The sequence below is a fragment of the Phoca vitulina genome, unplaced genomic scaffold (assembly GCF_004348235.1).
Source record: "Phoca vitulina isolate PV1807 unplaced genomic scaffold, GSC_HSeal_1.0 scaffold3, whole genome shotgun sequence".
In the NCBI taxonomy this organism is placed as follows: Eukaryota; Metazoa; Chordata; class Mammalia; order Carnivora; family Phocidae; genus Phoca; species Phoca vitulina.
In genome coordinates, this window is record NW_022589706.1 from 50,851,820 (window position 1) to 50,865,843 (window position 14,024).

At 38.8% G+C, this 14,024-nt stretch overlaps 1 protein-coding gene across 2 annotated transcripts; it reads left to right on the forward strand.

Moving 5' to 3' along the window:
- Positions 1–436: 436 nt before the first annotated feature.
- On the forward strand, positions 437–2,139 carry LOC116630014 (ornithine decarboxylase-like). Of its 2 annotated transcripts, XM_032400498.1 has the most exons (2): positions 437–1,067; positions 1,203–2,139. In XM_032400498.1, the coding sequence occupies exons 1-2, from the start codon at positions 619–621 to the stop codon at positions 2,002–2,004; spliced, it is 1,251 nt and encodes a 416-aa protein (XP_032256389.1). In that variant the 5' UTR covers positions 437–618; the 3' UTR covers positions 2,005–2,139. The 2 variants fall into 2 exon arrangements, with proteins under 2 accessions (XP_032256389.1, XP_032256387.1); XM_032400496.1 differs by having other exon boundaries at positions 437–2,139.
- Positions 2,140–14,024: the final 11,885 nt, after the last annotated feature.

Genomic DNA, 14,024 nt, shown 5'->3' on the forward strand with positions numbered 1-14,024 from the left:
ATATACAGAACATTCCACCCTAAAACAACAGAATACTCATTCTTCTCAAGCGCACATGGAACTTTCTGCAGAATAGACCATATACTGGGTCACAAATCAGTTCTCAACCGATACCAAAAGACTGAGATTATTCCCTGCATATTCTCAGACCATAATGCTTTAAAACTTGAACTCAATCACAAGAAAAAATTTGGAAGAAATTCAAACACTTGGAAGCTAAAGACCACTCTGCTCAAGAATGTTTGGGGTCAGTCCCCTCAGCCTCCGCTGCCGCCGCCCCTCTGCCAGAGCTCCGGCGCCACCTCGGGCCAGCGGTCCTCCGCGGGAGGGAGCAAGGCGGCAGGCGGCCGGCTGACGGGGAAAACGGGGCGGCCGGCGGTCCTGCGCGCTCGGGGGTGGTATCTCCATGGGGCTGGCCCGCGGCGCCCATGCGCTCTAAGGTGGACCAGCAAATTCTGTTTATCAGAACATTTCCACTGCTGCACCTGAGGGCACACGCATCTTCAGCGGGACTTGGAATTCCAGAGAATTGCCTTTGTGAGAAACTGGCAATAATTTCTTTAAATTCCATCTCTTAGTTTTCCATTTTGTTACGTTTCGGAGGAACTTCAAGAAACCATGAACAGCTTTAGTAATGCAGATTTAGACTGCCATTTCCTCGATGAAGGCTTTACTGCCAAGGATATTCTGGACCAAAAAATTAATGAAGTTTTGTCTTCTGATGATAAGGATGCCTTCTATGTCGCCGACCTGGGAAACATTTTAAAGAAACATCTGAGATGGTTAAAAGCTCTTCCTCGGGTCACCCCCTTTTATGCAGTCAAATGCAATGATAGCAGAACCATAGTGAAGACCCTTGCTACCATTGGGACAGGATTTGACTATGCCAGCAAGACTGAGATACAATTGGTACAAAGTCTTGGGGTGCCTCCAGAGAGGATTATCTATGCAAATCCTTGCAAACAAGTGTCTCAGATTAAGTACGCTGCCAATAACGGAGTCCAGATGATGACTTTTGATAGTGAAGTTGAACTGATGAAAGTTGCCAGGGCACATCCAAAGGCCAAGTTGGTTTTGCGGATTGCCACCAATGATTTCAAAGCAGTCTGTCGCCTCAGTGTTAAATTTGGTGCCACACTCAAAATCAGCAGGCTTCTTTTGCAATGGGGGAGAGAGCTAAATATTGATGTCATTGGTGTCAGCTTCCACGTGGGAAGTGGCTGCACGGATCCTGAGACCTTTGTGCAAGCCATCTCTGATGCCCGCTGTGTCTTTGACATGGGAGCTGAGGTTGGTTTCAGCATGTATCTGCTTGATATCGGTGGTGGTTTTCCTGGATCTGAGGATGTGAAGCTTAAATCTGAAGAGATCACCAGTGTGATCAACCCAGTCCTGGACAAGTACTTCCCGGCCGACTCGGGGGTGCGAATCATAGCGGAGCCCGGCAGATACTACATTGCCTCAGCCTTCACGCTCGCAGTGAACATCATTGCCAAAAAACTCATATTAAAGGAACAGACAGGCTCTGATGATGAAGATGAGTCGAGTGAACAAACCTTTATGTATTACGTGAACAATGGAGTGTATGGATCGTTTAATTGCATCCTCTATGATCATGCCCACGTGAAGCCCATTCTGCAGAAGAGACCCAAACCAGATGAGAAGTACTATTCAACCAGCATATGGGGACCAACATGTGACGGCCTGGATCGCATTGTCGAGCGCTGCGACTTGCCCGAGATGCACGTGGGCGGCTGGATGGTCTTTGAAAACATGGGTGCTTACACGGTTGCTGCTGCTTCTACTTTCAACGGGTTCCAGAGGCCGACTATCTACTATGTGATGTCGGGGCCGACATGGCAACTGATGCAGCAGATCCAGAACCACGACTTCCCGGCCGAAGTGGCGGAGCAGGACGTCGGCACCCTGCCTGTGTCCTGTGCCTGGGAGAGCGGGCTGAAGCGCCCCCCTGGCACCTGTGCCTCCGCCAGCATCAACATGTAGGTGCCACCCCTGTAGCTGTTACCTTCGAGTTCAGCTTGAATTGGGGGACTTGGGGGGACCATTTAACTTAATTCTTGCTAGTTTTGAGATGTCTGTAAGTAGGGTTGGCACGGATGCAACAGTATGGAAGACTAGGAGATGGGGTCACTTATCTGTGTTCCTATGGACACTATTTGCATATTTGTTTTATATGGATTTTTATTCAGTTTTCAGACATGCTAGTAAGGCACACCCCCCACCGCTGAGCAAGCGTTTGTAGCTTGAACACTGCAGGGCGGGCTGGAAGCTTAGTGTTGTGACCTGTTTTAAAAATAAAGTATCTTGAAATAAAAGAAAAAAATTAAAATAAAAAAAATTTAAAAAAAAAAGAATGTTTGGGTCAACCAGGAAATCAAAGAAGAACTTAAACAATTCATGGAAACCAATGAGAACTAAAACACATCAGTCAAAAACCTATGGGATACTGCAAAGGCGGTCCTAAGGGGGAAATACATAGCCATCCAAGCCTCACTCAAAAAAATAGAAAAATCCCGAATTCACCAACCAATTTTACACCTTAAAGAACTAGAGAAAAAGCAACAAATGATGCCTAAGCCACGCATTAGAAGAGAAATAATCAAGACTAGAGCAGAGATCAATGAATTAGAAACCAGAAACACAGTAGATCAGATCGACGAAACTAGAAGCTGGTTCTTTGAAAGAATTAATAAGATCGCTAAACCACTGGCCAGACTTATCCAAAAGAAAAGAGAAAGGACCCAAATTAAAAAAATTATGAATGAAAGGGGAGAGATCACGACTAACACCAAGGAAATAGAAACAATTATTAGAAATTATTATCAACAACTATATGCCAAGAAGCTGAGCAACCTGAATGAAATTGATGCCTTCCTGGAAGCCTCTAAACTCCCAAGACTGAAACAGGAAGAAATTGACAACCTAAATAGGCCAATAACCAGTAACGAGATTGAAGCAGTGATCAAAAACCCCCCAAAAATCAAGTGAGGGCCTGATGGATTCCCTGGGGAATTCTACCAAACATTCAAAGAAGAAATAATACCTATTCTCCTGAAGCTCTTTCAAAAAAACAGAAACAGAAGTAAAGCTTCTAGACTCATTCTATGAAGCCAGCATTACCTTAATCCCCAAACCAGGCAAAGACCCCATCAAAAGGGAGAATTCCAGACCGATATCTCTGATGAATATGCGTTCCAAAATCCCCAACAAAATCCTAGCTAATAGGATCCAACAATACATTAAAAGGATCATCCACCACGACCAAGTGGGATTTATCCCCAGGATGCAAGGGTGGTTCAACATTCGCAAATCAATCACTGTGACAGAACACATTAATAAGAGAAGAGAGAAGAACGATATGGTCCTCTCAATTGATGCAGAAAAAGCATTTGACAAAATAGAGTATCCTTTCCTGATTAAAACTCTTCAGAGTATAGGGATAGAGGGAACATTCCTCAAGTTCATAAAATCCATCTATGAAAAACCCACAGCGAATATCATCCTCAATGGGGAAAAGCTGAGAGCCTTTCCCTTAAGATCAGGAACACATCAAGGATGCCCACTCTCGCCACTATTGTTCAACATAGTACTAGAAATCCTAGCAACAGCAATCAGACAGCAAAAAGAAATCAAAGGTATCCAAATTGGCAAAGAAGAAGTCAAACTCTCTCCCTTCACAGATGACATGATACTTTATGTGGAAAACCCAAAAGACTCCACCCCCAAATTACTAGAACTCATACAGCAATTCAGTAATGTGGCAGGATACAAAATTTATGCACAGAAATCAGTTGCTTTCTTATACACTAACAATGCAACTGTCAAAAAAGAAATTAAGAGAAACGATTCCATTTACAACAGCACCAAAAACCATAAGATACCTCGGAATAAACCCAACCAAAGAAGTAAAGGATCTATACTCTAGGAACTACAGAACACTCATGAAAGAAATTGAAGAAGACACAAAAAGATGGAAACACATTCCATGCTCATGGATCGGAAGAATAAACATCGTTAAAATATCTATGCTACCCAAAGCAATCCATACCTTCAATGCCATCCTGATCAAAATTCTAATGACATTTTTCAAAGTGCTGGAACAAACAAGCCTAAAATTTGTATGGAATCAGAAAAGACCCCGAATCGCCAAGGAAATGTTGAAAAAGAAAAACAAAGCTGGGGGCATCACATTGCCTGACTTCAAGCTATATTACAAAGCAGTGATCACCAAGACAGCATGGTACTGGCACAAAAACAGATATACAGACCAATGGAACAGAATAGAGAGCCCAGATATGGACCCTCAACTCTATGGTCAAATAATCTTCAACAAAGCAGGAAAAAATATGCAATGTAAAAAAGACAGTCTCTTCAATAAATGGTGTTGGGGAAATTGGACAGCCACATGCAGAAGAATGAAACTCGACCATTCTCTAACACAATACACAAAGATAAACTCAAAATGAATGAAAGACCTCGGGCGCCTGGGTGGCTCAGTCGTTAAGCAGCTGCCTTCAGCTCGGGTCATGATCCCAGGGTCCTGGGATCAAGTCCCACATCGGGCTCCCTGCTCCGCGGGAAGCCTGCTTCTCCCTTTCCCACTCCCGCTGCTTGTGTTCCGGCTCTCGCAATCTCTGTCTCTCTCAAATAAATAAATAAAATCTTAAAAAAAAAAAAAATGAATGAAAGACCTCAATGTGAGACAGGAATCCATGAAAATCCTAGAGGAGAACGTAGGCAGTAACCTCTTTGACATCAGCCACAGCAACTTCTTTCAAGATACATCTCCCAAGGCTAGTGAAACAAAAGCAAAAATGAACTTTTGGGACTTCATCAAGATAAAAAGCTCTGCACAGCAAAGGAAACAGTCAATAAAATAAAGAGGCAACCCATGGAATGGGAGAAGATATTTGCAAATGACACTACAGATAAAGGGCTGATATCCAAGATCTATAAAGAACTTCTCAAACTCAACACCCAAAAAACAAATAATCAAGTCAAAAAATGGGCAGAAGACATAAACAGACACTTCTCCAAAGAAGGCATACAAATGGCTAACAGACACATGAAAAAATGTTCATCATCATTAGCCATCAGGGAAATTCAAATCAAAACCACACTGAGATACCACCTTAGATCAGTTAGAATGGCAAAAGTTGACAAGGCAAGAAACAACAAGTGTTGGAGAGGTTGTGGAGAAAGGGGAACCCTCTTATACTGTTGGTGGGAATGCAAGTTGGTACAGCCACTTTGGAAAACAGTGTGGAGGTTCCTCAAAAAGTTAAAAATAGAGCTACCCTATGACCCAGCGATTGTACTACTGGGCATTTACCCCAAGGATAGAGATATAGTGAAAAGAAGGGCCACATGTACCTCAATGTTCATAGCAACAAAGTCCACAATAGCCAAACTGTGGAAAGAGCTGAGATGCCCTTCAACAGATGAATGGATAAAGAAGATGTGGTCCATATATACAATGGAATATTACTCAGCCATCAGAAAAGATGAATACCCAACTTTTGCATCAACGTGGATGGGACTGGAGGAGATTATGCTAAGTGAAATATGTCAAGCAGAGAAAGTCAATTATCATATGGTTTCACTTATTTATGGAACATAAGGAATAGCGTGGAGGACATTAGGAGAAGGAAGGGGAAAATGAAGGTGGGTAATCAGAGGGAGAGACGAACCATGAGAGACTATGGACTCCGAGAAACAAACTGAGGGTTTTAGAGGGGAGGAGGTGGGGGGATGGGTTAGCCCAGTGATGGGTATTAAGGAGGGAACATACTGCATGGAGCACTGGGTGTTATACGAAAACAATGAATCGTGGATCACTACATCAAAAACTAATGATGTATTGTATGGTGACTAACATAACATAATAAAATAAAATTTAAAAAAAAAAGAGAAAGACAAACAGCATATGATTTCACTCATTATGATTTCACTCATATGTAGAATGTAAGGAACAAAACATATGAACATAGGGGAAGGGAAGGAAAAATAAAGTAAGATAAAAACAGAGAGGGAGGCAAACCGTAAGAGACTCTTAACTATAGGGAACAAACAGGGTTGCTGAGGGGAGGAGGGTGGGGGGATGGGGTAACTGGATGACGGGATTAAGGAGGGCACTTGATGTAATTAGCACTGGGTGTTATATGCAACTGATGAGAATCACTAAATTCTACCCCTGAACCTAATAATAGACTATATGTTAACTAAATTGAATTTAAATTAAAAAATTTTTTTTGAAGTCAAGAAAAGCAAACTCTGGCTCAGGCATGAGTTTTACTGAGTTTTATCTTAGTCCATGATTTACAGTTGGTGTAAAATTTCAGTACAGACTTGGTTAATTATAATGCAGTTGCAACATATTACATTTTGAGTTGACTTTTGCTATACCCTGTATTGTTATGTAAAATGCTAACTTTAATCAAGAACTGTTCCAATACTATATTCTTATTTGTCCTGCATGAATTTTCTCCTCTTTTGTGTAAGTTTTTTGTATGGTTAAAATCAGAGTGGAAAGAACAGGCAGGAAATATAAATTTAAGTGACATGTTAAATCATAAAAGAATTACATCACAAAACATTAAAATGGTGCACAGAAATGTTTGCCAACATCTAAGAGAATAGAAAGGATTGCATAATTAAATAACACCTGTTCTGTTATTTGGAAATGGAGTGTGAGAGTCCCTTTCCTTTTCTCACTAGACACTAAGAATCTATATGTTACATCCATTTCCTTATCCTGTACCTTCTTGGTTGGCAGCTTTTCTTGGCTCATTTCAGAAACATGGAAACACAAGCAATCAGAAAAAGTTGGGACAGAAACTTCCTCTTTCTTTCCTCTTCTTTTCTTTTTCCTTTACATATCTGCACCTACACATCTTCCCTCAAGTTCACCTTATCCACGGCTGTTGGGGAAAGTTTAATGACCAGTTTAGTTTGTCTCTTTTGTCTCACCTCTGTAACTATTTTAAGTTGAGGTCTCTAGCTCATGTACTGGGATCTGTACAATAAAAAATAAGAGAAAGGAATAGAAAAGAAACCTGCACCCCCATGTTCACTGCAGCATTATTTATAATAGCCAAGGCAAAGGAAACAACGTAAGTGCCCATCAACAAATGAATGGATAAAGAAAATGTGGTGTATATATATACAACGGAACATTATTCAGTTGTAAAAAAGAAGAAAATCTTGCCATTTGTGACAACATGGATGTACCTTGAGGGCATTATGCTAAGTGAAATAAGTCAGACAAAGACAAATATGATCTCACTTATATGTGGAATGTAAAAAAACAAAAAACAAAACAGAACTCATAGACAGGGAACACATCAGAATGGTGGTTGTAACAGAGAACAGAGGTAGGGCAGGGTTGTGGGGTGGCAAAATATGTAAAATGGTCAAAAGGTACAAACTTCCAGTTATAAGGTAAGTCCTTCAGATTTACTATACAGCCTGGTGACTACAGTTCATAATACTGTATTGTGTATTTTAAAGCTACTAAGAAAGTAGATCTTTAAAAGTTCTCATCATAAGCAAAAAACTGTGACTATGTGCGGTGATGGATGTTAAGTAAACTTACTATAGTAAGCCTTTTGCATTATATACAAAATGAAATAATTGTTGTATACCTAAATCTAATACAATGTTATATGCCAACTACATCTTAATTTAAAAAAAAAAAGAAAAAAACAAATGCTACAAAAGGTATCAAAAATGGGTTCATGATGACTACTGAATATGTATTTTCCTGTATAACTAAGATTTAATTATGGATATAAGGGAGAAGATGTATATGTAATGGTTATATGCTCTCATAATAAAGATACAGTACAACTTTCAAGAAACTGTACTAGTCACTAGTAGGAGAATATATAGAAAGTACAACAAGCTCATTGATTGCTTTATAGACATAAAAGAGAGTAAACAGATAATTCAAATTAAATTCTAGGACAGAGAAAAAGGGTTGGGAAAAAAACTAGTAACTGATTTCAATATTCCTCCCCATAGTGAAATAACAGACAGTATTCAAAAAATTAGGAGACTAAGGGTGTTATACAAGGTATCAGTATAAAGAAAAAATTAAAATCTGCCTAAACATGGAAAGATATAGAGAAACATAAAATGTCCATGGATTGGAAGACTCATTATTATAAAAATAATCATTCTTCCCAAACTGATCTATAGATTCAGTACCATTCCAACCAAAAACACAAGATGGGATGCCTGCCTGGCTCAGTTGGTAGAGCACGTGACTCTTGATCTCGGGATTGTAAATTTGAGCCCTATGCTGGGTGTAGAGATTACTTAAAAATAAAATGTTTTTTAAAAAAGCACAAGATGTCTTTTCTGTAAATTGACAAACCAATCATCAAACTTATACAGAAATGCAAAAGTTTAAGAAAAGCCAAGATAATCTTGGAAAGAAGGAAGGAAGGAGGAAGGGAAGGGAAGGGAAGGGAATGGAAGGGAAGGGAAGGGAAGAAGGAAGGAAGTTAGTTAATTGGTAGGTTCATTCATAGGATTGCTCTACTGATCACAAAGATAATATAAAGCAAGAGCGATCACAATGTGTGGTTTTGGCAAAAGATGAACAAAAAACTCCTAGAACAAAACAGAAAGCCCAGAAACAGACCCATGGATATATGGACAACTAATCTATAAGAAAGGTAACATTGTAAATCAATAGAGAAAAGATACTCTTTTCAATTAAATTACTGAGTCAATTACAATCCAAATTGGGGGAAAAAAAAAATCAGACCTGACCCCAAACTCGTATCATCCCACCTTTCTTTCCCAAAAACAACTACTGAATTGTAGATCTCAAAGTAAAAAGACAATACATTAAAGTATCTAGAAGGCAACAGAATATATTTAAGACTTTGATCATATTCAAGTAGCCATTAAATATTTGTAATAAGATTCACCTCATATGTAGAGGGAAATGGAAACACAAACCATAATGAGATAATACTACACACTAATCAAAATGATTAAAATTTAAAAGACTGGCAACAGTAAATGTTGGTGAAGATTTGGAGCAACTGGAATTCTCATACACTACCAGCAGAGCGTAAGTTAGTAGAATCACTTTGGAAACAGTATGGTTTTATATACTAATATTCAAGATCTGTATATACTGAGTCATAAAGTAAATAACATTAGTATATTCCCCCAAGAAAATGCCTATACATCTATACCAATACACAGGCACAAAGAAGTTCATAGCAGCATCATTTCTAACAATGAAACACTGAAAATATTCCAAAGGTTTGTAAAGTATTGAATGGATACATTTGTGGTAAATTTATAGAAGAGACTATTTACTCTATGGTGACTTCAAAAAAAATGTATTACAGTTACACACAACATGGATAATATCATAAACATAATGTTGAACAAAAGAAGCCATACATGAATCACTTTATATTGTATATTCCATTCACACAAAATTCAGAAAACAGGTCTACACAAGTTTTAGAAGTAAGGATGGTAGTTAACTTTGAGGAGAAAGGAAGAATAAAAATTGGAAAGGGCCAAAGGAGTCTTCTGGAATGATGGCAATGTTCTATTTTTTTTATCTGTGCTACAGTTACACAGGTATTTACCTTCTTAATTGATTGAAATATACATACATTATGTTTTATGTATGTGTGATATACTTCAATAACTAAATAAAAATATACTTCAAATGTAAATGATGTTTGATTCATCTAAATTTCAATAATTATTTTATTCATGAATAATAGTCTCCTTTCTCTTTTTACAGCCTAGTGAGAGTAAGAAAAAAAACCACAGGATGTCTTCAGTGGGAAAACAAACCCAAACACTTTATTCTTCTCAAAATATGGTCTTTTGCATAAAAGCAGAATTATTCAGTTTCACAGACTCCCACACACACCACACAAACATCACTGAAAATAATTGCTACCTTTACAAAAAAATTAAACCAGAAAAGAACCATCTACCTAAAAAAATTTGTAAGAAGCCGTATCGAATGCCATTTTCAGGTTGTATAATTTATCTTGATAACTTTGTCTTTCACAATCAACATAAAGTAACTGCTCCAAAAATCCCTTCAAAAACACCTGCCGCCTCCTTTCTGCCCAGCCAAGATGTTATTAGCATTCTACATAAATCCACCAGCACTCCAATTATTATTGAACATACTCTAGAAGTTTCTTCAATCACCTCTGAAAATGAATCCACCCCAGAAAATATTGCTGCTGAACAAACTATACAAGAGACTAAAGATGAATGCAAAATCACCCCAAACAACCTCCTCAGTGACCACCACCGAATTCACAAACACCACAAAAACCACCTCTGAACCCAGATCTACTCCACAAACTGAAACTGAAACCACCCCAGGCACCACCATTAACTCTGAAACCATACTGGAAAATACTGTGGAACCCAAAACCAACCCAGAGGCCACTACCGAACACAAAATCAGACAAAAGACTGCCACTGAACCAAAAACCAACCCAAAGACCACTGATGAACTCAAAACACCAAAACAAACTCATTGACCATCACCAAACTTAAAACCACCCCAAGAAAACACTCCTATACCTGAAAGCAGCCAAGGGATCACCACTAAACTCAAAACTACCACACATAACACCCTTGAACCTGAAACCACCCAAACAACCAGCACTAAACTTGAAATCCCATCAAAATTCACTGCTGAACATAAAAACACCCCTGAGACCACAGCTGAAAAGAAACTACCCCAAAAAACACTGCTGATCCTAAAATCACCAGAGAGCACCCCGCAACTAAAACTACCCCAGAGATTACTGCTGAACCTGAAATCACCAGTAAACCTTCCCCCCAAAAAAAAAAAAAAAAAAAACTGAGACAACCACTGACCCTGAAACCACCCAATGACCAGTGCTAAATTTGAACCTCCTTAGGAAACATTGCTAAACCTGAAACGACACCAGTCCCAGAAACCACTGCTAAACCCAAAACCACTCCAGAAATCATTAACCAACATGACTCCATTCAAGAGACCATCACTGGGGGTGCCTGGGTGGCTCAGTTGGTTAGGCATCCGACTCTTGATTTCTGCTCAGGTCATGATCTCAGTTCGTGAGATCGAGCCCCACATCAGGCTACACACTGAGCAAGGAGCCTGCTTAAGATTCTCTCTCTCCTTCTTCTGCCCCTCCCCACTCGTGCTCTCTCTCTAAAACTTAAAAAAAAGAGACCATCACTGAACCCAAAACCACCCTGAGATCACCACTCAACCTAAAGCCATCTCAATGACCACAACCAAACTTGAAACCACCCCAGAAAAGAGTGCAGAACATGAAAACATACCAGAAAACAGGCATAGCCTGCATTCAATTGCTGGTCAATGGGGATGAGAAGATGGTACCAAATTACAGCCCCCTTGCCTCAATGTCAGACACTCTGAAGGTCTCTCCTCACTCCAGAGTTCCTGTGGGATAAGCTAAACCCCTGCTGCAACAGCATCAAAGTTCACTCCCCCCACCCCCGCCCAATCCTGCTTCCCCTACATCCTTACAAGTGTTGTTCCTGAGACCATACTCCAATAAATTCCCACAAACAAATCTTCATCTCAGTCTCTTACCTGGGGAACCCAATCTAAAACAGCTTATGAAAAGTTAGAAGAAAACAGGAACTAAGAACATTTGAGGAGTTGCACCTTTCCCCTCCAAGTCCCAGGGCTGTGAATTACAATTTAAGATGCATTTCCTCCTAATATTGCTTCTCTGTGTGATGCAGAGTGGCTCTCTAGCCTAAGAATTGCTTTATGAACTAGGAGTGACAGACTCAAAGGCCAGTGACCCCACCCCACCCCAACACACTGAGCAATTTGGGGCCATCAGGGACTGAGTACTGACTGGCGAAGAAGCTCATACTACCAGGGAAAACTAAGCTCATAAGAAGAATCAACAAAATATTTGAGAAGCACAATTACTTCAAAAGAAAAATACATGTTGGAATATTGCATCTCTCAGAAGCAGAACTATTAGAACAATGGACAAATAGTTACCTTGCTAAAATTACTAAAAGAAATAAGGAAAGATGTTAGCAATATGAAAAAATTAAAAAAAAAAAAAAAACAGAAAAACAAGCAGAAATATTATGTATGAAAATAAAATAATTGAAAGAGCCCAAACACTGGGATATAGAGAATGATATAGTGGAGGAATGGATTAGCAAATTGGAAGAACAAACTGAGGGAATCTCCCAGAAGGAAAAAACAAGAACATGTAAATAGGAAGTATTAAAAAAAAAGAAGTATGAGATATGGAGGATAGCAGAGTGCTTATAATATCCAACTAATGGAATTCCCTGAAAAAAAAAAATGGGTAAAAAACAATATTTGAAGAGAAAATACCAGATGTATTTCTCAGATTTAAAAAGACAAAAGAGGGATGCCTGGGTGGCTCCATCGGTTAATCATCTGCCTTCAGCTCAGGTCATGATCCCAGGGTCCTGGGATACAGCCCAGCATTGGGCTCCCTGCTTCTCTCCCCCCCTCTGCCCCTCCCACCCCATGCACATGTGTTCGCTCTCCCTCACTCTCTCTCTCTCAAATGAATAAAATCTTAAAAAAAAAAAATCTTTAGAAAGATGAGAGATCTCAGAGTAAAAGGGAAATGATACAGGAACAGCCCTAAACATATTTAGTGTAATTTAAGAATATTAAAAACCAAGAGAAAACTCTAAAAGCTTTCAAAAGAAAGAAAAAAATCAGATTGACATAAGATTTTTCATTACCAACACTGGATGTAAGGTGACAATGGAGTGGTGTTTCCAAAGTACTAATGGAAGAGAACCCAGAATTTTATATTTAACCAAACTGCCATCAGCATATGAGGGCAATAATCTTAGGCATTCAAAGACTCAAAGCCTTTGTTACAGAGTTCTGCCATGCAAAACACTGCCAAAAAAGAGTTTTTAATTAAAAAATTAAATAAGAATAGAGAAAAACCTGAGATATTATAAGATATATGAAGTAAAAATGGCCAAATACTGTAATAAAGTTTATACTCTCTCTTTTTTTTTTTTTTTAAGATTTTATTTCTTTATTTGAGAGATACAGCGAGAGAGGGAACACAAGCAAGGGGAGTGGGAGAGGGAGAAGCAGGCTTCCTGCTGAGCAGGGCCCGATGCGGGGCTCGATCCCAGGACCCTGGGACCATGACCTGAGCCGAAGGCAGACGCTTAACGACTGAGCCACCCAGGCACCCCTATACTCTCTTTTAAAATGAATTAAACATCCTTCTTAAGAAGTTATAAAATGAACAACAGTATAATCCCAAATAACATAGAAGAAAGACAATAAATAGGAGTCAAAATAAATTAAATAGAACATAAGGGTAGAATAAAGAAGATTTAAAAGCCAAAGGTTAGTTCTTAGCAAAAACTAAAAAAATAATCTTTAGTAAGACAGATCAAGAGTAGGAAAAGACACAAGCTAACAATACCATAAGTTAAAACACAGTTACTAAACACAAAGTGAATATTAAAAGTAAGGTAAGAAAATGCCATGAACAAATAAATACATGCCAACAATTTTTCAAACTTACTGAATGGACATATTCCTAAAAAAATATTTTACAGACTTGTTCAAAAAGAAAAAACTCAAATAGCCCTATAACTATTACATAAATTGAAGAGGTAGTTAAAAATCTTCCCTCAAGAAAAAAATAGCCCCAGAGGTTTTACAGGGAAGAAAATAGGTCTGCAAAATTGTCAGTATACAGATTAGTCCGATTTTATACAAATTCTTCCAGACATTAAGATAGAGAGAGGGAAAGCTCCCCAACTCAACCATGATACCAAACAGAGAAAGGAAAATTATAGGCTTATTTCACTCATAAAGAGATGGGGGCGGGAAGCAGTAGGTATTAGGAACCAAAATCCTATTAAAGAATTATTAAAGAAACAACCAAATTGAGTGAAAATTAAACACGGTTAAATGTGAAAAGAAAAATTCGTAAATGTAA

Excerpts from the sequence above, each read along its gene's own strand:
- LOC116630014 (XM_032400496.1), top strand. The coding sequence starts at position 619 with ATGAACAGCTTTAGTAATGCAGATTTAGACTGCCATTTCCTCGATGAA.